This window comes from Heptranchias perlo, chromosome 8 (genome assembly GCF_035084215.1).
Source record: "Heptranchias perlo isolate sHepPer1 chromosome 8, sHepPer1.hap1, whole genome shotgun sequence".
NCBI lineage: Eukaryota > Metazoa > Chordata > Chondrichthyes > Hexanchiformes > Hexanchidae > Heptranchias > Heptranchias perlo.
This window is the reverse complement of record NC_090332.1, coordinates 72,532,681-72,558,794: the sequence shown is the minus strand read 5'-3', so window position 1 is coordinate 72,558,794 and position 26,114 is coordinate 72,532,681. Positions and strand designations below refer to the sequence as shown.

The 26,114-nt window shown below is 43.9% G+C and overlaps 1 protein-coding gene across 1 annotated transcript; it reads left to right on the top strand.

Moving 5' to 3' along the window:
- The first annotated feature begins 8 nt into the window (after window positions 1-8).
- morn2 (MORN repeat containing 2) lies at window positions 9-26,114 on the top strand. The gene is made up of 6 exons (XM_067988370.1): window positions 9-202; window positions 4,840-4,878; window positions 7,644-7,697; window positions 13,184-13,290; window positions 23,843-23,979; window positions 25,826-26,114. The coding sequence occupies exons 1-6, from the start codon at window positions 190-192 to the stop codon at window positions 25,926-25,928; spliced, it is 453 nt and encodes a 150-aa protein (XP_067844471.1). The 5' UTR covers window positions 9-189; the 3' UTR covers window positions 25,929-26,114.

Genomic DNA, 26,114 nt, shown 5'->3' with positions numbered 1-26,114 from the left:
GTTGGTTGCCATGGAGACCACCCGGCGTCCCACTCCCTGCCTCCTCACCACACTCGGTTAAAACGTCGGTCGGTTTGGTTGTCATAAAAGTCACTTTAGCCGCCCAGTTTATAAAGAAAAGCCGGACGGAAGTACAGAGGCGCGCGGTCCCGCGTGCTTTGACCGTTCATTCTTTAAATCTTTTTGTTGATGAAAATGCCCGGTAAGTGCCGCCTGTCACCGCCCGCTCGCCCTCACCCGCTGCCTTACTGTGAACGGGAGTCGGTGAATGGGGGGGAGGGGGGTCGGTACACTGAACTATCGGTGACCACAGGTTACCCTGTGACTGTTTTACAGAACTATGCTGCTTTTGCTTTATTTGTTTTGCTATGATTTAACAAATAAAATAAAGGGCGCATCGAGTGACAACGGTGTTGTCAATAGCGGGTTCTAACCCTAACCACTAACCCTAATCCTAACCTTAACTCTAGCCACTAACCCCTACACCTAATCCTAACCACCAATCTTGGCCCCTAACTTTAACTCTAGCCACTAACCCCTGATCGTAAACCCTAACCTTAACCCAGCCACTAACTCCTAATCGTAACCCCTAACCCTAATCCTGACCACTAACCCCTAACCTTAACCCCAGCCATTAACCCACTCCTAACCCGTAATCCTAACCACTAACTCTAATACTATCTACTAACCCTAACCCATGATACGAACCACTAACTCTAATCGTAATTACCAACCCTAACCACTAAATCGCGCATTGACAATAGCATGATGCAGGGCCGGCTGCAGTGTCAAAGTAAATTAGTGAAGAAGAGTTACTTCAAAAATAAACGTTTTAAAATATATATTTTTGGTAACATGACTTGAAAATCTTCAAGTTGCGAGATTCTGAGCAAAGGCACCGTCTAAGGATGCATTTACAATGCAATGGCAGCACTGATGGAAAACAGCTCTGGTGATAAGTTTGCAAGGTTAGGTTCCCAGTACCGAGCCTCGCTAGTGGTGAGTGCATTCGTGGACAAAGGGCTATAACACTGTAGCCTGAATCCAGAGTTAAGGCTCGAATTGACACCAGTGAGACCCCACTCTTCCAGGAACTCTATATGTGCTTCATTTCAGAGTTACTTCAGGTCTTAGCACACTGTATGCAGATACACTATATCTAGTATTTATCTTTTAAATCACAAATAAATAGATTTGAATTAAACCATATGACAGGTGCACAAGTTTAGCATCGGTGTGAAGCTGAAACTGCTTGCACCAATGCTAAACTCGTGGTATAAATGCATATTATATCTTCATACTAATAATATTTGCAGCTACATGTTTAGATTGGTGAACATATGCATATAGAAATACCAATATCTGAAAACCTGAACGCAAATTACCTGGCATTTACAGTTTAGTTGACAGGTGATTGTTATGATATTGAATGAGAACAGTTCAGGCTTTAATAGGAAAATAAATGTCTAATTCATAATTCATGGACAATTCATGACCAGATTTCAAAGCAAAATAAAAACAGAACATGTCAATTTGAAAAAAAAGAAAGAATTTGCATTTACATAGCGCCTCTCACATTCACAATGGTGCAGTGGGATCTTTGACGTCCACCTGAGAGGGCCTCAGTTTAATGTCTCATCTGTAAGACAGCACCTCAGACAGCACGCCCTCATGGAGCGCATCCTGAGGATGTGAGGATGTCTGCATAAATTCAAGTTCTTCCTTCTAATATCCACAGGCATCAGAAATCTTGTCTACTGGACATTCTTGTCCTGTGTCTGTTTTTCACAAGAGAGCTGTTTAACTTCAGGATCCTTGTAGAAATAACTAATCTAATGTCATGCAGTCACAGAAAATCATAAACTTCAAAGGGGCTGTGAATATATTTTCCTTGGGAAGAGAGGGTAGGCAGGAGACTGCAGGGGCTGGAGGTAGGAGAATGATAGATAAAGGGAAAGGAAGCAGAAGCCAATGCTGAGAATGGACCTAGAGGAATGCTGTATTTTTATTTGGTTTTGCTTTAGCCTGAGAGCTTTGTGAGTAGAGAGCTGGAGGCAGCGCCTGGTAGGCAGCAGGGCTTGGAGGCCTTTGGGACTGCGTGGGCTGGGATTGGGCCCAAAAGAATTGGGGGGCGGGAAATACGATGGCAATGCTGGGAGTGGGGTGAAAAAAAGTAAAGGAAAACAGTAAGGAAGAACAGGCAGTGGGGCTTAAAATTGCCCAGAGTGAAAAGAAGCAGAGCAGTTGGCGGCAAGAAATGGTGAAGAGAAGGTGGAGGAATTGGAGGCCACAAGGCCAAGAAGAAAAGATGGCTGTTGGTGTGGAGATTCAGCCGGCAAGGGGTTCCAAAATGGAGGTAGCAGGTGGCCAGGAAAAGTGAACAGAAACCAGGAGAAGCTAGGCAAAGCACGAGTGGAGTGGGTACCTAGGGGAAGGCAGAAAGGATTGGAGAACAGCGAGGAGAATGATTAAAAAATACAATCCAGAGACCATTGAGGAGCTGTTAGTGAATGGAAAATGGGAGTGGAAGGCCTAGGAGAGGAAAATATTGAAAATAATTATAAAGTTAAAAAAATGTTTTAAATAATATAAAAAGAGGGGAAAAAAATTACCTGGAAACAGAAAACAAAATGGCGATGGAACTGGGAGAGAGTTGAGAAATTTGATTCAGAACGACCTGTTGGCTAAAGGGTCTATTTGTGGCTATTCAATTTAATACATTGAATCGCAAACGTTGACTCAAAGCTGTGACCAAAAACTGTGACAACAGGAAGTAGGGTTTTTGGATAGGAAGTATGTTCCCTACAGAAAACATTGAATCACTTCTGCTATCTAAATATTGATGCATTGTATAAGTTTATGATCTAACACAGGTTAATTTACTGTAAAAGAAAAAACTTCAACTGCTCAAAATCTGAAATAAAAACAGAAAATGCTGGAAATACACAGTAGGGCCATCGGCTTCTGAAGAAAAAGGCAGATTAAAGTTTCTGGCAGAGACCCTTTATCAAAACCAACGAGGTGTCAGTTGACTTATCTTTTCCCTTTCAGCTACTGATGGACTTGTGTATTTTCAGCAAATTTTATTTTAGTTTTCTGTAAAATTTCTTTTTACTAAATATAGTCCATTGGGTGTGAAAAAACATCACTTTCATGCTCCATGTTCTGTAAATTCATCAAGAAGGCTTAAAGCATCATTGTTATTTTTCTTTTCAAATTTATGATGTTAATACCAAAGTTAAATGTTCTTGCTCTTTGCAGGTGGTACTGAGATAGCATTCTAAGTACTGTATGATATTACAGCCTGGCCCAACTAGGATCAGCTGTTCTTTTCTAGTTTTATTTCATCCACACAGTCAGAAAAGCTGCACTGTCAAGATGATATCAGCAATTCAAAGCAGAAGTCTGCAAATAACTTTTATCCATGTGCAGAGTTTTAAAGTGAGCAAAAACTAACTTTGATGTAAGGTTTCAATGTAAAGATAAAATCCACAGAATTATGCAAGAAACTTTGTAAGAGGTTCATTTTTTTTTCTGAATTCAACAGCAAGCTTGTGCATGGTGTGCCTTTCCTTCAAGAAAATACACTGAAATCCAGTGCGCCTCCTATTGTCTGTCTACAGTGAAAGTAATTTCAAGGAAGAAAAGTCCAAATCTCCACATTTTTGTTCATTTGTGTTTTAAAAAGATTAAAAATCACTGATGTACTCTCGTATTCACTCCAAAGAATACATCCCTGTACTTGCACCATAAAGAAACAGATCTCCTTATACTCACAAATCTTTCTATAATCATCTATTCATTCTCTCACATATGGTCTCAGTGATCTCCACTGTCATGGAGAGATATCTATAAAGCACAGTATATAAGGAAAATATTGACCCTGGGTTTTTTTCTGTTTTTTTGCCTCTCCCATGAGATTACTTGGCTGCGGCCGGTGGGGGAGGGGGTCGGGTAGAAAGTGTCTAATCATGAGGTGTGGAGCAAGCTTGATGGGCCTGCTGATCTTTTCCTGCCTATCAATTTCGTATGTTCATATAAAATTATCCATTTATAAAAAAGCCACTCATACGGTCTGCCTAGATATACAATGACAACTAATACTTGTTTTTTCATATTTTGCTTGGAATTTCTTCAATAAATGTTGCTACCAATAGGTACACAGAATATTGCAACCACAGCTTGGAAGGAACAAGCCTGATGAAGGCTTGTGAAATATTGTGTATTGGATATAGCAATAACCCAAGATGGGGCATCACATTATCGCTGGAAACCAGTTTGTACTTCCTTCCTATAGAGTTATCATTATCAGCTGTGTGTGTTAGAAGCTTTGCATTTCCACTCAAAGTGAGAGGAAAAACTGAAGGGAAGCCAACCTTAGATAATTTTTGGGTACTTCCTTGTACTTGGCCATAAGAGAGACCTAGGTTCATAAGCAGGTTGCACTTGCAGAGTCAGAGATGGCGCATAGCATGGTGAGAACATGGAAGAGGGAAGAGGAGTAAAACTCAGTCTCTTTATAAATATATGCTTTTAAAAGTATAGTTGCTCAATGTTGTGAATTGCAGAGACTGAACATGAGGCCATTATATAGAACTTGTATAAAGAGGAAACATTCACCCATCCATTTATTCCAGAATTGTAACATGAATGGTAATGAATGATTGAGAACAATTGGATTGTTAATGATCTACATACAATGTAAACAGCTCTCTTTAGGCTTGTCCACTGTTTTTGACCAGATAAAATTGACTGCGTGAAGTTTTGCACTTCTTGTGCCAGGTATTGGTGAATGTATTTCAAGTTGCCACTAACTACCATGGTTTGTGTCTGTTACAGTGAAACCAAAAAAGAGAGTTCTGTCCAAGGAAAAAGCAAGTAAGGTTTCTTCACACCTTTTTACTCTTATTTGATATCTGTTTTAGTACCTTTTTATATGTAGAGAATTATTTGTTCATCCCAGCTCAGAAATCTTTAGCACTTTAGGCAAAGTTGGATGAATTAGCTGAAGTTATTTATTTAATTGCTGTTAATTGTTGTTTTGATATCTATAGAATTCAAAAGTGTTTAGATATGGGGTATAAGTGGTACACTGGATTAGAATACTGTAGTTTCACCTCTTAACCTAGGTTTGAATCTCCTCTCTCTTATGCGAAATGAATTTGAAAGTATCAGCTCAGCTCCAGCTCTAGGTCTTGGTGCTTATTTGAAAGCTCCGGCGATGAGGCATTCTGCCAAATGACATTGACTTGTACTATACTTGATCTGAGGGTGCTCAATACTGACTCTGGTACAAAAGTAGAAAAGTATTCTATTCTCCTGCACTGACATCCTCACCTTGATCAGTGCAACAATATAAATTTAGACAAAGATGTTTTAGCTACTTTGTGAATATGATTCAACTTTCTCCAGTTGAACATTGGGAAAAGCAAAGCCATCTTATTTGGCTACTGCTAAAAACTCCGAGCCCATAGCTCCTATGCTATTCCCTTTGCCAGCTGCTTAGTCAGGTTGAACCAGATTTTGCTGTCCTGTTTGACACACTGCAATTGGCCAGAGGGACCACAGTGGTCTTTTCCAGTCCTGTACATTCCTATGACCCAGAATTGAACTTCAAGCCCTATATCACAAAGACTGCAAGCTTCTACCTCCATAACATTGCCTGCCTTCATCCTGATCTCAACCACATCATTGCTGAAACCCTTATTCATGCTTTCGTTATCTCAATTTTATTTCTGCAACACCCTTATAACCAACTTCCCAAGCTCCTCCCGCACTAGTTCCAACACGTCCAAAACCTCACCATTCACATTCTGTCCTGCACTAAGTCCCACCGACCCATCACCTTTACCCCTGCCAACCTCCACTGGCCCCAAATTCAGAATTCTTTGGGGTGATTTTAGGAGGCAATTGCAGGTGCATTGGGGGCTCTGAGAATTGCGGAAATCCCATTCGGGTTTGGAAGCTGACACCAACCCGCTGACTTCCAAGTTTCCCAGGGACCCACCTGTGTGCACACGGGCGACCCGAAAACTGAAGTCCTGCCAGCAACTAAAGCCGGCAGGCTGACAGTTAAAGAGCTAAATTGCCTCATTGAGGTACTTAAGGCACTTTACCTGTGACAGATTAAGTACTTAGAAAGATTTTTAACTTATCTAGGCTTGCCCACCGTTTCTGATTCACGCCAGGCGTGAAGGGCCGGATTAGAGAACAAGAAACTAAATAAATTAAATAAAAAACCATAGAAGGAAGTGAAAACACTAAATGAACCTACCTTTGCACCCTGCTCCGATGTCTGATGTCTCCCACTCCAATGTCCCCCTCTTCACCGCCCCCCGATGTCCCCCTCTTCACCCCCCCGATGTCCCCACTTCACCCCCGATCTTCCCCTCTCCCCCCATCTTCCCCTCCCACCCCCGATCTTCCCCTCTCCCAACCCCCCCTCCGGTCTTCCAGTCCAGCGTCAGATCTTCCATTGTCCTCCCCGGTCTTCCGTTCCAGTGCCGGATGACGTCTCGCTCTCTCTCTTTCTCGCCCACCCCCCCCCCCCCTCGCGTTGCAGTTCCTGACGGCAGCCAGCCTGTCAGTCAGGCTAGCTGCCGGGCATGAAACCTGGAGAGGATGTTAATCATCATCAATCAACATGCGATTGCATCAAAAACGGTGAGTTTTGTTCATGCGGGTTTGCCACGCGCACCTTCCCCCACCCCCGCGCTGCCAACCCGCCACCATTGTAAAATTGAGCCCAATTTGTCTTCATTTATAAATCCCTCTATGGCCTCATTCCCACCTTGTACTTTGTGAAGCACATAATTTCCATTTGGAGCTTCTCTCTCCCAGCATGGTGAAGAATGCAAATTCACAAGCTTATGTTTTATCACTCCATGGTACAGTGTATTTACTGTGGGTACAAACCTGTGGGTACAAGCGGGAGCTGGACCTGTTTCTGGCGGGGCAGAGATTGCCTCTTACAAAAGGTAGGTAATGTAAGGCATAGAATTCAGGGCCAGAGTCATCTCTTGGACTAGTTTTGATCGCCAAAGGGGTCGGAGAGGAATTTCTCAGATTTTTTCCCCCAAATTGGCCAGGGTTTTTGTCTGGTTTTTCACCTCTTCCAGGAGACCACATGGCCTGAGGTGGGGAGTGTATATATTGTGATACACAAGGTACCACGATTGTGTGGGACAAGCTGGATGGACCAGAGGGTCTTTTACTGTCTGTTATTGTTTGTATGTTCATACTCCACTGCACTACCACTGTGTAGAGTTAAAACATTCTTCTCGCCAAAAGTCTCGTTAAGTTTAGCCAGTGAGTAGATGTGCTGTATACAGACTACAAAAGTCACAGGTTCAATTCCTGGTAAATCTGTTTATAAAGAACAGGTTTACGGTTTTGTCACACACAGTGACAGAGGAAATATCCCCCCTCCCCCCTCATCCACCCCTACCCACCCCAAATTGTTTATATGAAAAATGGTGACTATCAGTGCTAAACATGGATGGTTGATTAACATAATGTAGCCACATCTTTTATTAAAGTAATACCAAAATCTGGAGACTTTAACAAAAATGTTTTTAATACTTCTACAGCTATGCAAGTACAAATGCTAAGTAAGGACACAATTCTCTTTATCTTTCTTTAAGCAATTTCTGAAGTTTTAAATGTGAATGTCATCTTCCCTAATGAAGATAGATATGGTAAGTAAACAAGTTGTGCTCCAAACATTAGTTGACCTTAGTAAAGCAGAATTCTATCGTGCTATGCAAAAATGTTGTTTGTGCCCAGGCTGAAATTTCTCCCTGCCCTCCCCCTGATTATTAGGACCTGGCTTGAACCTCCTGAAATCTGGATGGTTGTTTGTGCCACAACCATGTTGCTACCATGTTATTTTGCTACAACCAATGGTTGCAAAAATTCTCCTGAATTTATGTATGGAAAAAACTCACAAAATTGTTTTAATCTGTGTGTAGCAGACATATTAAAAATATTCTTTCATCATTTGTAGAAGCAGAAAACTGAACCTCTTATGACAGGAGCCCCGTAAGGGTACAAGTGGAAATTTGGAAAGAAATATTCCCAAATTCTAAACGAGATTTAAGGGGTGAATTAATGGGCAGCATGCTTTAATCCAACAAAAGTCTGAGAAGAGTATGAATGTGCACCTCTTTCTTATTTGAAGGACTTTTTAATATGTTTACATTTACATTTCTTGCTCTGAATTGGAAAATCAAACGTTCATTCATATACACAAAGCATAGCCTTTAAAGAGCTTTACAGTATACCAGCAGAATGCAAAAAAGCCATGGTGAGTTCACTGTTCTCAGACTAAACTGTCCAAGAGGGAAGCCTTAGCAGTCCCTTGATGGTAAAAAAAATGCAGTATTTTAGATTGGAGCTGTACCCGGTTCTGAACACTTAGCAGAGGATTTTATTTCACATTGAAATTTACAAATTTTCAAAAGTGGTACAGTTACACTTTCTAGCTAACACTTGATGTGTTCAGTGCCAAATATGAATCATTTGAGCAGGAGATTAAGCTGTAACTGTTCAATGTATTTATCCCATTTTCTTTACAAGCAGTGAATTAAGCAATTTATCATGCTTCATTCACTACTAGAAAAAAAACACATGATACACAATGGGGAACAGTGGAATACCCAGTCTACTCCATCAGCTAGGTAGGGAAGGTAACTTATGACTGACAATTGTGTCATAATTAACTGACATAATTGTGTTATGTAGGTCTTCTTCCTTCATGGATTAAACTGAAAGGTCACTATTCTTCATTGTGTATTCTGTACATACCATGCATGAGGATAATTTAAAAATATGTATAATTGATTTAAGCACCAGTACTCCCACTCTCACATGAACTGCCTTTCATCTCTTTCCACGGGTATTTGTGCACTATCTTGAATATTCCCTAGGCAGGGATTAAGTATAGAAATCATGAGGTTGGCTTCAAGTTAACCACATGGCACGAAAACTTAGCTGATGATTGAAGACAAAGAAACATTTAAAACAAAATATTTGCAAAATAAACTTGTTGTTGCCTGGAACGACAGTCATTTTTTAAGACTTCAGTTTCACACAGCTGCCATTAATGGAAAACTGCTATCATGAAGTAGCTGTATTTAGAACAACAATAATAGTGGTCAAGGGAAGGAGAACCATTCCAGCCATGTTATGATCACAGATGTATAAGATGTTTTTTGTATTGCACTTGGAAGCCCCTGAGAGGGGGGACTAAATTCAACACAGGCAAGAATGGCTAAATGTCCCCCCCACCCAACCTGGTAAATTTTCTATGGGGGTAAAATTCAGCCTCGCAGGTCACAAAATGGGCAGTAGCAGATCTACTGCCCCTTATACACCCCTCCTGACTTTCCTCTCAGTTGACTTTATGTTTCTATGATAGGAATTTATCACACACAATAATTGGGGTCAATTTTAACTCCAGTTTACAAACATGGCCAAGCGAATGGCTGGCCCACCAAGGAGCGGCAGTGGAGAGGCCCGGCCATTCATTACAATTCTGCAGGACAGACTCTTGCCCAAACCCAGCGGGAATGATAAGGTTGGTGGGAGCGGGACTTTGGGTGGCAGGAGGATTCTGCTGGGGACTCAAAGGAACAATCCCAGGCATAAAATAAGTGGTTGTGGGGGGGCGGGGGGGGGGGGGTCCAGAGGAGATCATGATCCAGGGAGGAAAGCCTGGGGCAGGGGAGGCCCAAGGCTTCCTTGTGGGGTCAGGAGGAGCACTCCTGCTCCTCCTGGCCCACAAGGAAAATACAAAAAATTCAAACATACCTAACTTACTGGGCCTGATCTGGCCCCGACTCCTGTTCCTGGCAGGTTTGGCCTTGCAGGAAAGACACAGGGGCTTCCCCGCTCATGCCTTGGGGGGTTAATATTGCAATTTGCCTATTTAAACAAGGACCCCACCACCTTAGGGTGGGTGTCCTTGGCGCCTACAATTTAAAATTGCAGTCGGCATGATAGGGGTGGGAGACCAGCGGGTAACCCTCCGCTCCATTCTAACTCCCCCCACCCTTCTCCGCCCGGTTTCTGCCAGACAAGGGGGTTAAAACTCCCCTCAATAAGTCAAAATGAATCTATGCAAATATTAATTTTAGTAGATGCACTGGCTCAAGATTATGTAATATGATGTAGACATTTGGCTGCACAGGACATGAGCCTGTATGTAGCCCATTGTGAGTTTACTGCTTTATTGATAAGTGTATCGTGCATGGGGATTGAATGCATACACTTGCCTTGTTTTTCTGCCATATAACAGGGCTGGGGGCAGTCAACATATTTGCATAAAAGTTCTACATGCACCATTTTAACTGAGTAGTTTTTGGGATAACACATTTGCGTGAAAATTCCTGTGTGAGCCTAGTTAATGCATTCCTGCCTAAATTCTGTCTGCACTATTTTAATAAAGTCATCTAGCCATTTATTTTGAAAGGTTTAATGACTTTGTTAAATCAGTGCACACAGGGACTTGACACAAACACGTTAACAAGAGCACTAAAATGAATCCAGAGGAATTTCAGCCTCTGTTGAGTTGATTTTCCAATGTTGCTTTGTTTAGCTAGAAAAATGTCCAACAGATTTAATGCTGCATAAAGCTGTCTGCTAGATCTTCTGGGTCATTCTGAATCACTCATAGCAAGCTCCCATTCTGGAGTGAGCCTCCCACCGGAAGCTTGTACAATGGGAACCTGAATTTTCTGCACTGCTACAGCTGTTAAAGGGCTGCAGCAGCCATACTGACTTGACTGAAAAATATTTTACTGAGTATGGAAATCTTCCCTGCTGAACCTGTCGATTGGCGGCAGTCAGATCAGCCCGCTTCAGGGATGCAGATGTGGAGCTGCTACTTCAGGCAGTGGGTGAAAGGAGGATCAGCACGTTTGCCACTCCAGGGCATGACCACAGCCAGTTGCAGGAATCCTTGCTGATTCTTTCCCCCATCTAGTGTAGGGGTGCCAAGGCCAATTGTAGCACCCCTACCATTGCTGCAGTTGAAGTCAACTCATTAATTGCTATAGTTTCAATCTTTTCCCAATGCCTTCATTCAAATAAACAACTAGACTATAGTTTCTATAAGTAGACCAAGTCTCCAGTGAATTGAAACTTGTGAGTTTATTCTCCGCCATATTTTGATTAGTGTAGTCCAGGTATAACAATGAACCATAAATCATGGCAAGTTGCTGACCGGAGAATACATAGGATGTTCCCGAGTAAGCTCAGATGGCAGAAAATACCACGTCACTACAAAATTGCACACAAGCTAAACCACTGTTTAACATATATTTACAAGTGAAATGATGCATCAAAGGAAAAAGATATAGCAAGATACTAAACAGCACAATACAAATTGAGAGAACTGGAAACAACATGCCTCTCTCAGAAAACAAACCTTTTTGCAGTCTCTTGGAACACAACAGTTTCTTGGAATGAATCAGCCGGTCAATAAATAATCTTTTGGGATGAGATATTAAAAGTAGAGTACATGAGATGTGAACCCTCTCTAAACACACAGCCTGGATAACTTTTGATGGAATTTTTTAAAAAATAGAAGCCTCAATTGAAATGTTTATTCCATGGAACCTCTTTGAAATAGTCAAGGAAGCAAAATATAAACTATTATCACATTGTCTGCCAATGTCTGAAGATTGTGGGCTCGGTGGAGCAGGAGTGCTTCCCCCAAGCCCAACAAGCCTACCTGCACCTACCTTTTAGTCTCGGGCCTTCTCACCTCTTTTCACGAGGCGTAAAACAGAAGGCCTTGGAATCCCGGCCCCCCAGGTTGAAATCATGAAGTCCAGAAAAATGGAGGCCCGAAGCCTCCCAGAAAGATTTTAAGGCCCAACCCGCCTCCTGGGAGTGGGTTGGTCACCTGCCCCTCTTTCTGCCCCGGTTGAAACCGGAAACTGGGTTGGAGGCGGGTTGGGAGCAAGTCTGCAATGGTGGCAATTTTCAATGCCCCCCCACCCCCAACCTACCCATTTTTCACTTTGAAAATTGAGCCCACGGTCTGTGCAGAGTGTGAAAAAGTAGGAATTTCTGTTTATAATTTTTGTGTAGCTTAAAAATAGATCGTGTTAAAATGGAGACTGTTCTCCTGCACCATGTTTCAAAATGGAAGACAGAAGATAGTCATTCTGAGGAAAAAGGGCCTTTTATTTAGAAATCAATGACAATAAAGATACAGTGATGGCTAATTAATGCGGTATGTTGCTGGAGAAAAATGTAATTTCCAGATGCTGTTACATGCTAAAACAATTAGGCTGTTATATATTAGGAAACTGGTAGTTATAAACCATTATCACATTGTCTGCCAATGTCTGAAGATTGTGGGCTCGGTGGAGCAGGAGTGCTTCCCCCAAGCCCAACAAGCCTACCTGCACCGACCCCCCAAGGATCACGGACACCCGACCCCCGATCGTGGACCCCTGATTTCCGACCCCGATACTCCTCCCCGACCCCAATCCTTCCACCCCATTCCGATCCTCAGACCCCCAACCCCGATTCTCCCCCCCACTCTGATCCTCCCACCCCCAACCCCTATCCTCCCATCCCCGACCCCCGATTCTCCCCCTCAACAATCGCGGATCCCCACGATGTCCCCCGATCCCGACATCCTCCCCGTGACTGACCCCCGATCCCTCCCCCCATGACTCACGCCCTCTGTGCCAACCTATGCCCACACATGCCAACCTATGCCCACCAATGCCAACCTATGCCCACCCATGGCCCCATGCCTACCCATGCCCCCTGCCCCCCCCCCATCCATACAAATAAAGACTTACCTGCAGACTTACCTGAGACCAACCTGTCACTCAGGCCAGTCAGCCGGACAGGAAATCGACAAAAAAAATAAAAGACGTCCTTACGTCAAAATCGTAAGGACGGCTGGGAAACTCGTACTAATGGGTTTCCCACCCTCAATTTGCCCCCCCTGCCCCCTTCTCAGCTTGGTTTTAAAATTGAGCCCCATGTCTCTGTGGTTCAACTACTCATCACCTTAACTAGCTGAACCACCTCAGGATTCAGTTGATATTACAAGTGCCCAAGTGTCACTCTCAAAGTTCATAATATTATCTGAGCTACTTAATTCATTCCAGCCATGTAACGCAGTCCACATCAGCTATGCTCTACATGAATTTTATAGATGGGGAATGCACAAGATCTGAAGATGGTGGGCTGGAAAGAAATGGATTTGGAACTCATACAACACCGAACAACATAATCTACACAGGACAATGGAAAAATGACAAGGTAATTGATGCGTTTAAACAACCCAGAGTCAATGTTTGAAAAATAAATAGTAGCAAACATGAATTGGAAAGGTGAGACTGTTAGCTGTTATATAATAATGTCACGATGCTTGCTACTGATTATTGAAATATTTGCAAAAATATTTTGAAAAAGAGATTTTTCTTAAATAGATTTCCTTAAAGGGGAAGGGCATTTCTAGATGAATACTGTTCTTCCAACAACTCCATTTGTCTATTCAAACCAATTGATTAAAAATATGACAACCTTTTGTAAAAATGTCAATCTTTTTTACTTTAACAGAGACCTGCCATGTTGGGTGTCCGTGCCCCAGATCATAGGAATTAGGGGCAAAAAACACATGACATAAAGGAAGGATTTACTGTTCTTTGGACAGCAAGACTGGTGATATGAATATAAGTTCAAAAAGATATTACCCCAACAATCTGCTCCAAATTAAGCGTACCAGCAATCTGTTCTACAAAAATACATTAGTTCTTTATTGTTTTGGGTTGTTTTTCATCCTGTTTGAAACCGTGACGTGTCCTTTTTTTTCCCTGTATCATTGGAAGAATTAGCCAAATTTGTTGGCTCCAACAAACAAAGGAAACTGTAAAGGGCTCTACTTTCCTGGGAACCTTGCTACAAATCATGACAGCCACTTAAAGTTTCTGTTTTGGTATTGTAATAATAAACTTACAATAAGTGCCCACACCTGCAACCGTATTGGTAATTAGTTTATAATAGGCCTCCCAAAGACCCAATTTTAAAAAAAATTGTATTACTGCCAAATAGAATGACATAGGAAGTGTGTAAAATAGCGGTATCCCATGATTATTTACACTTGTTTCAAAAGCTTTAAAAATATAAATCAGGAAACCTACTCTGATAATTCATTGGGTAAGTAACTTACAGACTATGAAGGCCCAGAGTTATATCTCTGGTGTTGATGAATTAGCCGCTCTTAGTGAGACCTACGGTTGGAGCACTTACATTGGCCTCAACACCCCCAGGCTCAACAAAAATCTGCCAGAGTTCCTGCCCCTGATTTCTGACCCCATTTGGAAAGTGCATGTATGTTGGAGGGTGGATGAGTCAAGAATTGCTTCGCCACCTAGTCAAATAGCATGTTAACAGTCAGGCCCTGAAATTGAGTTGAGGGTGGGAGACAGTGTAAGTCAGCAACTACGCCTTTGTAGGGTCAGGAATTTCTGATAGGGCCGATGTATGCTGGGGCTCCCGCTGCTGAAGTGCCCCAACATGGCATAAATTCCATGGAGTTTCAGGGTTCGCTGAAGGAGCACCCACCCTCCCAGTGACAGCCATGTGCGAACGACAGAGTTAGGCCAGGATGATATTACCTGTCCTAAATCCCATTATTTCCACCTTTCCATTTGCCTTTGAGAACGTGCGCCAGTTTAAAAGATGCAGTTTGCCGGGGCCTGTTCATCAGGGCCAAAGTACTTTGGTTAAAGGGACACTGAGATTGCTTGTGGAGACTTTTGGCCATAACTTGGGACTCGCTGCAGGTACTGAAATTTTTATTTTCATGTTTTCTTTTATTCGTTCATGGGATGTGGGCATCGTTGGCAAGGCCAGCATTTATTGCCCTTGAGAAGGTGGTGGTGAGCCGCCTTCTTGAACTGCTGCAGTCCGTGTGGTGAAGGTTCTCCCACAGTGCTGTTAGGTAAGGAGTTCCAGGATTTTGACCCAGTGATGGTGAAGGAATGACGATATATTTCCAAGTGGGGATGGTGTGTGACTTGGAGAGGAACGTGCAGGTGGTATTGTTCTTATGTGCCTGCTTCCCTTGTCCTAGGTGGTAGAGGTTGCGGGTTTGGGAGGTGCTGTCGAAGAAGCCCTAGCGAGTTGCTGCAATGCATCCTGTAGATGGTACACACTGCAGCCACGGTACACCAGTGGTGAAGGGAGTGAATGTTTAGGGTGGTGGATGGGGTGCCAATCAAGCGGGCTGCTTTGTCCTGGATAGAGATGAGCTTCTTGAGTGTTGTTAGAACTACATTCAACCAGGCAAGTGGAGAGTATTCCATCACACTCCTGACTTGTGCCTTGTAGATGGTGGAAAGGCTTTGGGGAGTCAGGAGGTGAGTCACTCGCCGCAGAATACCCAGCCTCTGACCTGCTCTTGTAGCCACAGTATTTATATGACTGGTCCAGTTAAGTTTCTGGTCAATGGTGACACCCAAGATGCTGATTGTGGGGGATTCGGTGATGGTAATGCCGTTGAATGTCAAGGGGAGGTGGTTAGACGCTCTCTTGTTGGAGATGGTCATTGCCTGGCACTTGTCTGGCGCGAATGTTACTTGCCACTTATCTGCCCAAGCCTGGATGTTGTCCAGTTCTTGCTGCATGCAGGCACGGACTTCTTCATTATCTGAGGGGTTGCGAATGGAACTGAACACTGTGCAATCATCAGTGAACATCCCCATTTCTGACCTTATGATGGAGGGAAAGTTATTGATGAAGCAGCTGAAGATGGTTGGGACTAGGACACTGCCCTGAGGAACTGCCCTGTAATGCTCAGGAAGCCTTCCCCTACATTCTGCAATTCCTTTGGAAAGTATTGTATTCCAACAGAATTACTGAGCTAGTATTTGAGGGCTGCACAATAGGCTTCCCAGTGGGAATCCCACTTTACGATATATACATGTGGGAGGAAGAGGAGGAGCCAGGAGGCTGTAAGGGAAGCTAGATTAACCATCCAGCACTGGAAAATCACAAGCTTTCGGAGGCTTTCTCCTTCGTCAGGTGAGTGTGGGATTCCATGAAGGTTACTGCATATATAGTCAGAGAACAATGCCTGGTGGTTACAGATAATCTTTCCAACTGCCCGTTGTCAAGGCAATCAGACAGAGAGACATTACATACAGGACTACTGAATATACAAACGGTCAGAACCCAAAGACACAGAGAGAGAGAGAGAGAGAAACATCCGAAAGGAAGAGAAAGAGAGAGAATGAACAGTTGTATTAAAAACAGATAACTCTTTTTCACTGGTGGGGTTACGTGTAGCGTGACATGAACCCAAGATCCCGGTTGAGGCCGTCCTCATGGGTGCGGAACTTGGCTATCAATTTCTGCTTGACGATTTTGCGTTGTCGTGTGTCTCGAAGGCCGCCTTGGAGAACGCTTACCCGAAGATCAGTGGCTGAATGTCCTTGACTGCTGAAGTGTTCCCCGACTGGGAGGGAACCCTCCTGTCTGGCGATTGTTGTGTGGTGTCCATTCATCCGTTGTCGCTGTGTCTGCATGGTCTCGCCAATGTACCATGCTCCGGGGCATCCTTTCCTGCAACGTATGAGGTAGACAACGTTGGCCGAGTGACAGGAGTATGAAACATGTACCTGGTGGGGGGTGTCCTCTCGTGTGATGGTGGTATCTGTGTCGATGATCTGGCATGTCTTGCAGAGGTTGCCGTGGCAGGGTTGTGTGGTGTCGTGGACGCTGTTCTCCTGAAAGCTGGGTAATTTGCTGCGAACGATGGTCTGTTTGAGGTTGGGTGGCTGTTTGAAGGCGAGTAGTGGAGGTGTGGGGATGGCCTTAGCGAGGTGTTCGTCGTCATCGATGACATGTTGAAGGCTGCGGAGAACATGGCGTAGTTTCTCCGCTCCGGGGAAGTACTGGACAACGAAGGGTACTCTGTTGGTTGCGTCCCGTGTTTGTCTTCTGAGGAGGTCTATGCGATTTTTCGCTGTGGCCCGTTGGAACTGTCTCCAGACGCCATCCTACAACTCATCCGCTTCATCCTGGATCACAATGTCTTCACCTTCGATAACCAGTTCTTTACCCAAACACACGGAACAGCCATGGGGACCAAACTCGCACCCCAATACGCCAACATTTTCATGCACAAGTTCGAGCACGACTTCTTCACTCCACAGGACCTCCAACCAACGCTATTTACCAGATACATCGACGACATTTTCTTCCTGTGGACCCACGGTGAAGAATCACTGAAGAGACTACATGATAAGATCAACAGGTTATATCCCACCATCAAACTCACCATGGACTACTCCTCAGAATCGGTTTCTTTCTTGGACACACGAATCTCCATCAAAGACGATCACCTCAGCACCTCACTCTACCGCAACCCCACGGGCAACCTCACGATGCTCCACTTTTCCAGCTTCCATCCTAACTACGTCAAAAAGGCCATCCCCTATGGACAGGCCCTGCGAATACACAGGATCTGCTCAGACGAGGAGGAACGCGATGGACACCTACAGACGCTGAAAGACACCCTCGTAAGAACGGGATATGACGCTCGACTCGTCGATCGACAGTTCCGACGGGCCACAGCAAAAAATCGCATAGACCTCCTCAGAAGACAAACACGGGACGCAACCAACAGAGTACCCTTTGTCGACCAGTACTTCCCCGGAGCGGAGAAACTACGCCATGTTCTCCGCAGCCTTCAACATGTCATCGATGACGACGAACACCTCGCTAAGGCCATCCCCACACCTCCACTACTCGCCGTCAAACAGCCACCCAACCTCAAACAGACCATCGTTTGCAGCAAATTACCCAGCTTTCAGGAGAACAGCTTCCACGACACCACACAACCCTGCCACGGCAACCTCTGCAAGACATGCCAGATCATCGACACAGATACCACCATCACACGAGAGGACACCCCCCACCAGGTACATGGTTCATACTCCTGTCACTCGGCCAACGTTGTCTACCTCATACGTTGCAGGAAAGGATGCCCCGGAGCATGGTACATCGGCGAGACCATGCAGACACTGCGACAACGGATGAACGGACACCATACAACAATCGCCAGACAGGAGGGTTCCCTCCCAGTCGGGGAACACTTCAGCAGTCAAGGACATTCAGCCACCGATCTTCGGGTAAGCGTTCTCCAAGGCGGCCTTCGAGACACACGACAACGCAAAATCGTCGAGCAGAAATTGATAGCCAAGTTCCGCACCCATGAGGACGGCTTCAACCGGGATCTCGGGTTCATGTCACGCTACATGTAACCCCACCAGTGAAAAAGAGTTATCTGTTTTTAATACAACTGTTCATTCTCTCTCTTTCTCTTCCTTTCGGATGTTTCTCTCTCTCTCTCTCAGTGTCTTTGGGTTCTGACCGTTTGTATATTCAGTAGTCCTGTATGTAATGTCTCTCTGTCTGATTGCCTTGACAACGGGCAGTTGGAAAGATTATCTGTAATCACCAGGCATTGTTCTCTGACTATATATGCAGTAACCTTCATGGAATCCCACACTCACCTGACGAAGGAGAAAGCCTCCGAAAGCTTGTGATTTTCAAATAAAACTGTCGGACTATAACCTGGTGTTGTAAGATTCCTTACATTTGTCCACCCCAGTCCATCACTGGCATCTCCACATCATCCAGCACTGGAAGAGAGCTAAACGATCCTAGCTCTACCCCATCCAGCAGGATATATATACCCAGGCGCACTTTCCAAGACCTTTCCCAGGAGCTCTGTCTCAGGAGGCTGCACTTCAGCCACAAAGCTTTGAAGGTTGCTGGAACTGGATCTGCAACCAAAGGCCGCAACACAGACAGTTCTCACAGCGGCAGAAAAAATTACCACAGCTCTCAACTTTTATGCCACAAGCTCATTCCGGGGAGCCAGAGGACTTTTGCCAGATCAGCCAATTTGCTGTGGACTCCTCTATAAGGCAAGTCACCGGTGCCCTCTTTGCCAGTACTCCCAGACGGAGATGGCTAAGAGGACCATCACATTTTTCAGACCTGCTGGATCCCCCAGGGTTGTGGGGACTATTGACTGCACTCATCTGGCATTACACGGCCCAAATGTAAACCTATTTTATATCTACCACAAAGGCTTCCATTCCTACATCTGCAGGTCATTTGTGACAATAGGCACAGTTTCTTGTAAGTTGATGATATACTGGGAGCCGCCATAATGCCTTTATACCTCATTGGTCCAGTATCTCAGTGTTATTTCAACACAGGGACAAGCAGTGGGATGGCTGCTGAGTGATGAGGGACACCTGCAACTCCCATAGCTCATGGCGCCTATTCGTAGGACCACCAGTGTTGCAGAGGAATGCTAGAGTGAAGCACAGATGAAGACTAGGATAAGAATTGAGCAAGCAATTGGGTTACTCAAAGGAAGGTTCTAGTGTCTGGATAAGTCTGAGGGTGCCTTGCAGTATGTGCCCTGCACCGTCGCGCAAATTATGGAAGTGTGTTGCATGCTTCACAACTTTCCAATAACAAAGAACTTGCATTTATATCGCGCCTTTCATGACCTCAGGACGTCCCAAGGCGCTTTACAGCCAGTGAAGTATTTTTGAAGTATAGTCACTGTTGTAATGTAGGAAATGCGGCAGCCACTTAGCGCACAACGGAGTGACCATTTTAACATCTGTTTTAGTGATGTTGGTTGAGGGATAAATGTTGACCAGGACACTGGGGAGAACTCCCCTGCTCTTCTTCGAAATAGTGCCGTAGGATCTTTTACGTCCAGCTGAGAAGGCCCATGGGGCCTCGGTTTAACGTCTCATCCAAAAGACAGCACCTCCGACAGTGCAGCACTCCCTCAGTACTGCACTGGAGTGTCAGCTTAGATTTTGTGCTCAAGTCTCTGCAGTCCACAAAATCACAGTTAGCAGCAGGGATGATTTAAAAAGGGGATGTACGTGCTAAAGGCATGAGAATCGTTTTCTGTGTTGGCCTTTTGAACATTTTGATTTTTGACACCTGATTTGATGCATTTATCGACATTTTGGAGGCCACTGTAATTCTGAAAGTGAATATCAGTGTATTTTAAAAAAATTATACAAAACGCACCATTAAATTATGTAAAACGCACCATTACATTATGTAAAACACATCATGCCCGCTCCCTATTATATTTCCAAACTGTGGCAATTCCACAAGTACAGTAAAGAAATTGTCAATTAAAGCCAGTTAATGCATTCACACCAGGGAACATCCGTCTTACGCAAAAGTTTCTGCAACCTGTATTGAAGAACATAAGACAACAGCCAGGCATGCCTCCGGAAGTTCCTTCTGATGAAAATAAAAAGTTTTTAGAATTTACATTTTAGCAACTTGTTATTTATAGCTTTTTGGGGAACAAACATTAAATAAATACACCTCTAAGTGGGACTCTCAGAAGCCAACAGCTCATTTTAAAATTTTCTGGCTCAAGTTTGTGTACAACAATGGGAGAAAGTGAAATCTGAATTTTCTAAAAAAAAAAGTTGGTCTTCTTAGCTGCCGGGCAGAGAGCAAGGTCGGGTCTTCCTTCCAGTCTGGTTCCAATGTAGAGAGCATTCCCTTGCATCATGGAGTAAGCTCCACCGTAAACAGGACTGTGATCTTGGACAGGCCTAAGAGCTAATCTGGAGTTGTGTGTCCCAGCCAGAGTTAATTTTCCTGGAGTTTTTTTTTATTCGTTCATGGGATGTGGGCGTTGCTGGCAAGGCCAGCATTTATTGCCCATCCCTAATTGCCCTTGAGAAGATGGTAGCGAGCCGCCTTCTAGAACCGCTGCAATCCATGTGGTGAAGGTTCTCCCACAGTGCTGTTAGGTAGGGAGTTCCAGGATTTTGACCCAGCGACGATGAAGGAACGGCGATATATTTCCAAGTGGGGATGATGTGTGACTTGGAGGGGAACGTGCAGATGGTGTTGTTCCCATGTGCCTGATTCCCTTGTTCTTCTAGGTGGTAGAGGTCGCGGGTTTGGGAGGTGCTGTCGAAGAAGCCTTGGCGAGTTGCCCATCCAGACAAGTGGAGAGTATTCCATCACACTCCTGACTTGTGCCTTGTAGATGGTGGAAAGGCTTTGGGGAGTCAGGAGGTGAGTCACTTGCCACTGAATACCCAGCCTCTGACCTGCTGTTGTAGCCACAATATTTATGTGGCTGGTCCAGTTAAGTTTCTGGTCAATGGTGACCCCCAGGATGTTGTTGGTGGGGGATTCAGCGATGGTAACGCCATTGAATGTCAAGAGGAGGTGGTTAGACTCTCTCTTGTTGGAGATGGTTATTGTCTGTCATTTGTCTGGCGCGAATGTTACTTGCCACTTATCAGCCCAAGCCTGGATGTTGTCCAGGTCTTGCTGCATGCGGGCGCGGACTGCTTCATTATCTGAGGGGTTGTGAATGGAACTGAGCACTGTGCAATCATCAGCGAACATCCCCATTTCCGACTTTATGATGGAAGGATGGTCATTGATGAAGCAGCTGAAGATGGTTGAGCCTGGGACACTGCCCTGAGGAACTCCTGCAGCAATGTCCTGGGTCTGAGATGATTGGCCTCCAACAACCACTACCATCTTCCTTTGTGCTAGGTATGACTCCAGCCACTGGAGAGTTTTCCCCCTGATTCTCTTTGATTTCAATTTTACTAGGGCTCCTTGGTGCCACATTCAGTCAAATGCTGCCTTGATGTCAAGGGCAGTTACTCTCACCTCACCTCTGGAATTCAGCTCTTTTGTCCATGTTTGGACCAAGGCTGTAATCAGGTCTGGAGCCAAGTGGTCCTGGCAGAACCCAAACTGAGCATCGGTGAACAGGTTATTGGTGAGTAAGTGCTGCTTAATAGCACTGTTGATGACACCTTCCATCACTTTGCTGATGATTGAGAATAGACTGATGGGGCAGTAATTGGCCGGATTGGATTTGTCCTTCTTTTTGTATACAGGACATACCTGGGCAATTTTCCACATTGTCAGCTAGATGCCAGTGTTGTAGCTGTACTGGAACAGTTTGCATAGAGGCGCAGCTAGTTCTGGAGCACAAGTCTTTAGCACTGCAGCCGGGATGTTGTCAGGGCCCATAGCCTTTGTTGTACCCAGTGCACTCAGCCATTTCTTGATACCACATGGAGTGAATCGAATTGGCTGAATACTGACTTCTGTGATGTTGGGGATATTGGGAGGAGGCTGATTTGGATCATCCACTTAGCACTTCTGGCTGAAAATGGTTGCAAATGTTTCAGCCTTGTCTTTTGCACTCACGTGCTGGATTCTGCCATTATTGAGGATGGGGGTATTCACAGAGCCTCCTCCTCCCATTAGTTGTTTAATTGTCCACCACCATTCATGACTGGATGTGGCAGGACTGCAGAGCTTTGATCTGATCCGTTGGTTGTGGAATCGCTTAGCTCTGTAGCACGTTGCTTCCGCTGTTTAGCATGCATGTAGTCCTGTGTTGTAGCTTCACCAGGTTGGCACCTCATTTTTAGGTAAACCTGGTGCTGCTCCTGGCATGCTCTTCTACACTTCTCTTGAACCAGGATTGATACCCTGGCTTGTTGGTAATGGTAGAGTGAGGAATATGCCAGGCCATGAGGTTACAGATTGTGCTGGAATACAATTCTGCTGCTGCTGATGGCCCACAGCGCCTCAGGGATGCTCAGTTTTGAGCTGCTAGATCTGTTTTGAATCTATCCCATTTAGCATGGTTCAGAGTGGTACTTGGGCCCATCTGAAATAGCAGCTCACACTGTTTACAGAGGAGCTTCTCTGGGGCACTCACTGCCAGCGATGACATGGAGCAGTTAGTAGAATGAGAAGCCGGGCTTTATGTTTTTCCTCAAAAGATAAGAAAATCAACATTTATTTTTGAAAATTTGAATAGAATTTTGAGACAACATAACTTTTCTCTATAAAATGGAGGATTAACTTGAATTCCCTGAGACCCGAGCTCCCCTTTAAGTAAACCACCTGCAATATTTGGAATTGAGATCATGAATCTCTGCAAATTAATCTTTTAACTACTGTACTGATTCCTCTTCATAATTGCCCAAACATGTTTGATTTGGTATCATCCAAAGCTCTTATTAATATGGTGAAAGGATTAAGAATTGAACACAGCAAGAAGCACACGTTGTATAATATTTATCAGTCGATAAATCATACTGGAATCACCAGATCACCAGTCAGTTATCAGAAATGCACGCTCCACTTTTATAACAGGTTTATGATGTGAGAGCTAGTATAGCAGAGGGTTCAGTTAATTCACAGATTTGTATTAAAAGGCCCATTTGTTTTGTAATTTAGTTCATTTATTTTCTGATCTATACAATTCATCTTTTTTTCTGTTTGTGACATTTGAGATACCCTCTATGTTCAGAGTGTTTAAGATGATTAAGGAGTTGATAGGGTAGATAGAGACGAACTATTTCCTCTGGTGGGGGAGTCCAGAACAAGGGGTATAACCTTAAAATTGAGCTAGACGGTTAAGGGGTGATGTCAAGAAGCACCTCTTCACACAAAGGGTAGTGGAAATCTCTCCCCCAAAAAGCTGATGAGGCTAGGCCGATTGAAAATTTCAAAACTGTGATTGATAGATTTTTGTTAGGCAAAGGTATTAAGGGTTACGGAACCAAGGCGGGTAGATGGAGTTAAATACAGATCAGCCATGATCTAATTGAATGGTGGAACAGGCTCGAGGGGCTGAATGGCCTCCTCTTGTTCCTATGTTCCTAGAGTGAGAAATTCAATAATAATTTTGTAATACAATACTTAATACAGTATATTACCATCACGGGAGTTTTGTGTTTCTTTCTCAAAGATGAATGGCACTGGAAAACTGGAGCATCCTTCAGGTGCAATATATGAAGGAGAGTTTAAAGACAACATGTTCCATGGTACAGGGACCTACACATGGCCCAATGGTGTAAAATATATTGGAAGTTTCAATGAGAACAAGTGAGTGACTCCAAACATTCGTATATAATCTGGGCTGTATTTAGTTTGAGGGGAAAATTTGTGTGAATGGGATTACGCAGATGTACCTAGGGTGCCTCGTCCAACATGTCGATTCTCCTGATGCCACGCTTTCCCACGCCAATTGGAAAACAAACAGACTCTTCGTTACCCGATTGGATGATTTTTGACTGTCAGTCAAACAGCCTTTTCTTTTCATATTTTTATAACTGATAAACAAAAGTATTGAAAGAAAATGATTTATTTTTTGATGTCCCAATGATTTTTCTCCTGGGTTGTCCTGGAAATTAATCTTCAATTCCTGGAGACTCAAGGACAATCCTGGAGGGTTGGCAAACCTAGATGGTACCTATTCCATTACAACCAACATGAGTAGTTAATTCACAGCTCTGTGCTCTCTACTCACAACCTAACAGTGGGCAAGATGCTTACAAGATACAGCTAATCAGAGTGTCTAAAATGGTCATTATTTATTGTTTAAAAATACAGTGGACTCTATTTACTGCCCCCATGTTTGATCATATTATAGAGACTGGCCTATGAGGTGCAAACACCTTATCTTATTCATTTTTAAAAAATTATTAATTCTCAGGATGTGGGCATTGCTGGCAAGGCCAGCATTTATTGCCCATCCCGAGTTGCCGGTTTTGATACAACCAAGTGGCTTGCTAGGCCACTTCAGAGGGCAGTTAAGAGTCAACCACGTTGGTGTGGGACTGGAGTCACATTTAGGCTGGACCAGGTAAGGACGGCCGGTTTCCTTCCTTAAAGGACATTAGCGAACCAGGTTTTTACGACAATCGACAGCTTCATAGTCACTTTTACTGATACCAGCTTTTTACTTCCAGATTTTTAAAAATCGAATTCCAATTCTCAAACTGCCATGATTTGAACTTGCGTTCTGTGGATTATTAGCCCGGGCCACTGGATTACTAGTACCAATAACATAACCACTATACTACTGTACCCATAATCCCATATTTGCAATCAACAAATTCCTATGATTTAGGGCCTTTAGGTGGCGACAACAATGCAACAATAAATTAATTTTACCCTCAAAATTTTTGTTTGCAATATTTTCTCCCCGCCATGCCTCCTTTCCTGAAGCCATTGACCCCTTGCCTCGGATATAGTTCCATGGTCACAGTGTGCTCTCTGGTACCTCACACAAGTGGCCCATTCATCATGTGCGAGCCCAGAGAGCAAGTGTTGGTAGGCTATTTAACTGAGGGAGCCATGACAACTAACCCCGTTTCTATCCCTGCACATGCTCTCCCAGCAGGGTTTGCTAGTTAGAACCCACCAAGTGGGGACCCTGCTGATTTCCCCCTATCTCTAATCCAGAGGCGTCGAGGCAAATTGTAGCACAATCCCATCAACACTGTCAGCACAGGGCAGGGATTGAACCTAGAACCCATCTGGTTTATGTGGCTCAGCTACTCACTGTCTTCACCAGCTGGTCAACCAAAGGAGATACTTGCAATATTTCCTTAAGTTCCCTATGTCAGTGTATCTTAATATTTAATGCAATACAATTTTTTCAGTGATCTAATACTTCAACAAGTTTCTTCTATGTAGTTCACATATTAGATTTTTTCAGTTTTAGTGAACACACACATACACACATAAGTGGCTGTTGTAATACTGATTCCTTTCAGACCTCGTATACAGCCAAGCTTTTAAGCCCAACAGGTCTATGCCGGTGTTTATGCTCAACACGAGCCTTTCAATCCTACTCAGGTAATATGTTTTGAATTTGAAAATTATATGAAAGAATATATAAATGTTGTTTTGATGGTATACTCTTTCATCATCTGTTCCTTTGCAGATTGGAAGGGGAAGGCAAGTTCATAGATGCAGATGACTATGAATGGATAGGCACATTTCATTACCGAGCTGCACCAGGGCTAAAGTTGAAACTGGATATGTAATCCCTATCTGGATGGGACCAATTTCTGGAACATTGTCATGGAATCACGTTTCTGAATGATGTTTTCTTTTAATCACCACCAAGTGTTTTTGTACAACTAAAAATATTACAGTAGAAATTTAGTTTTCTTGCAAAAAATCCACATTATGCAGGTTCTGTTTAGTTTACAATAAAACATCCAATTGGA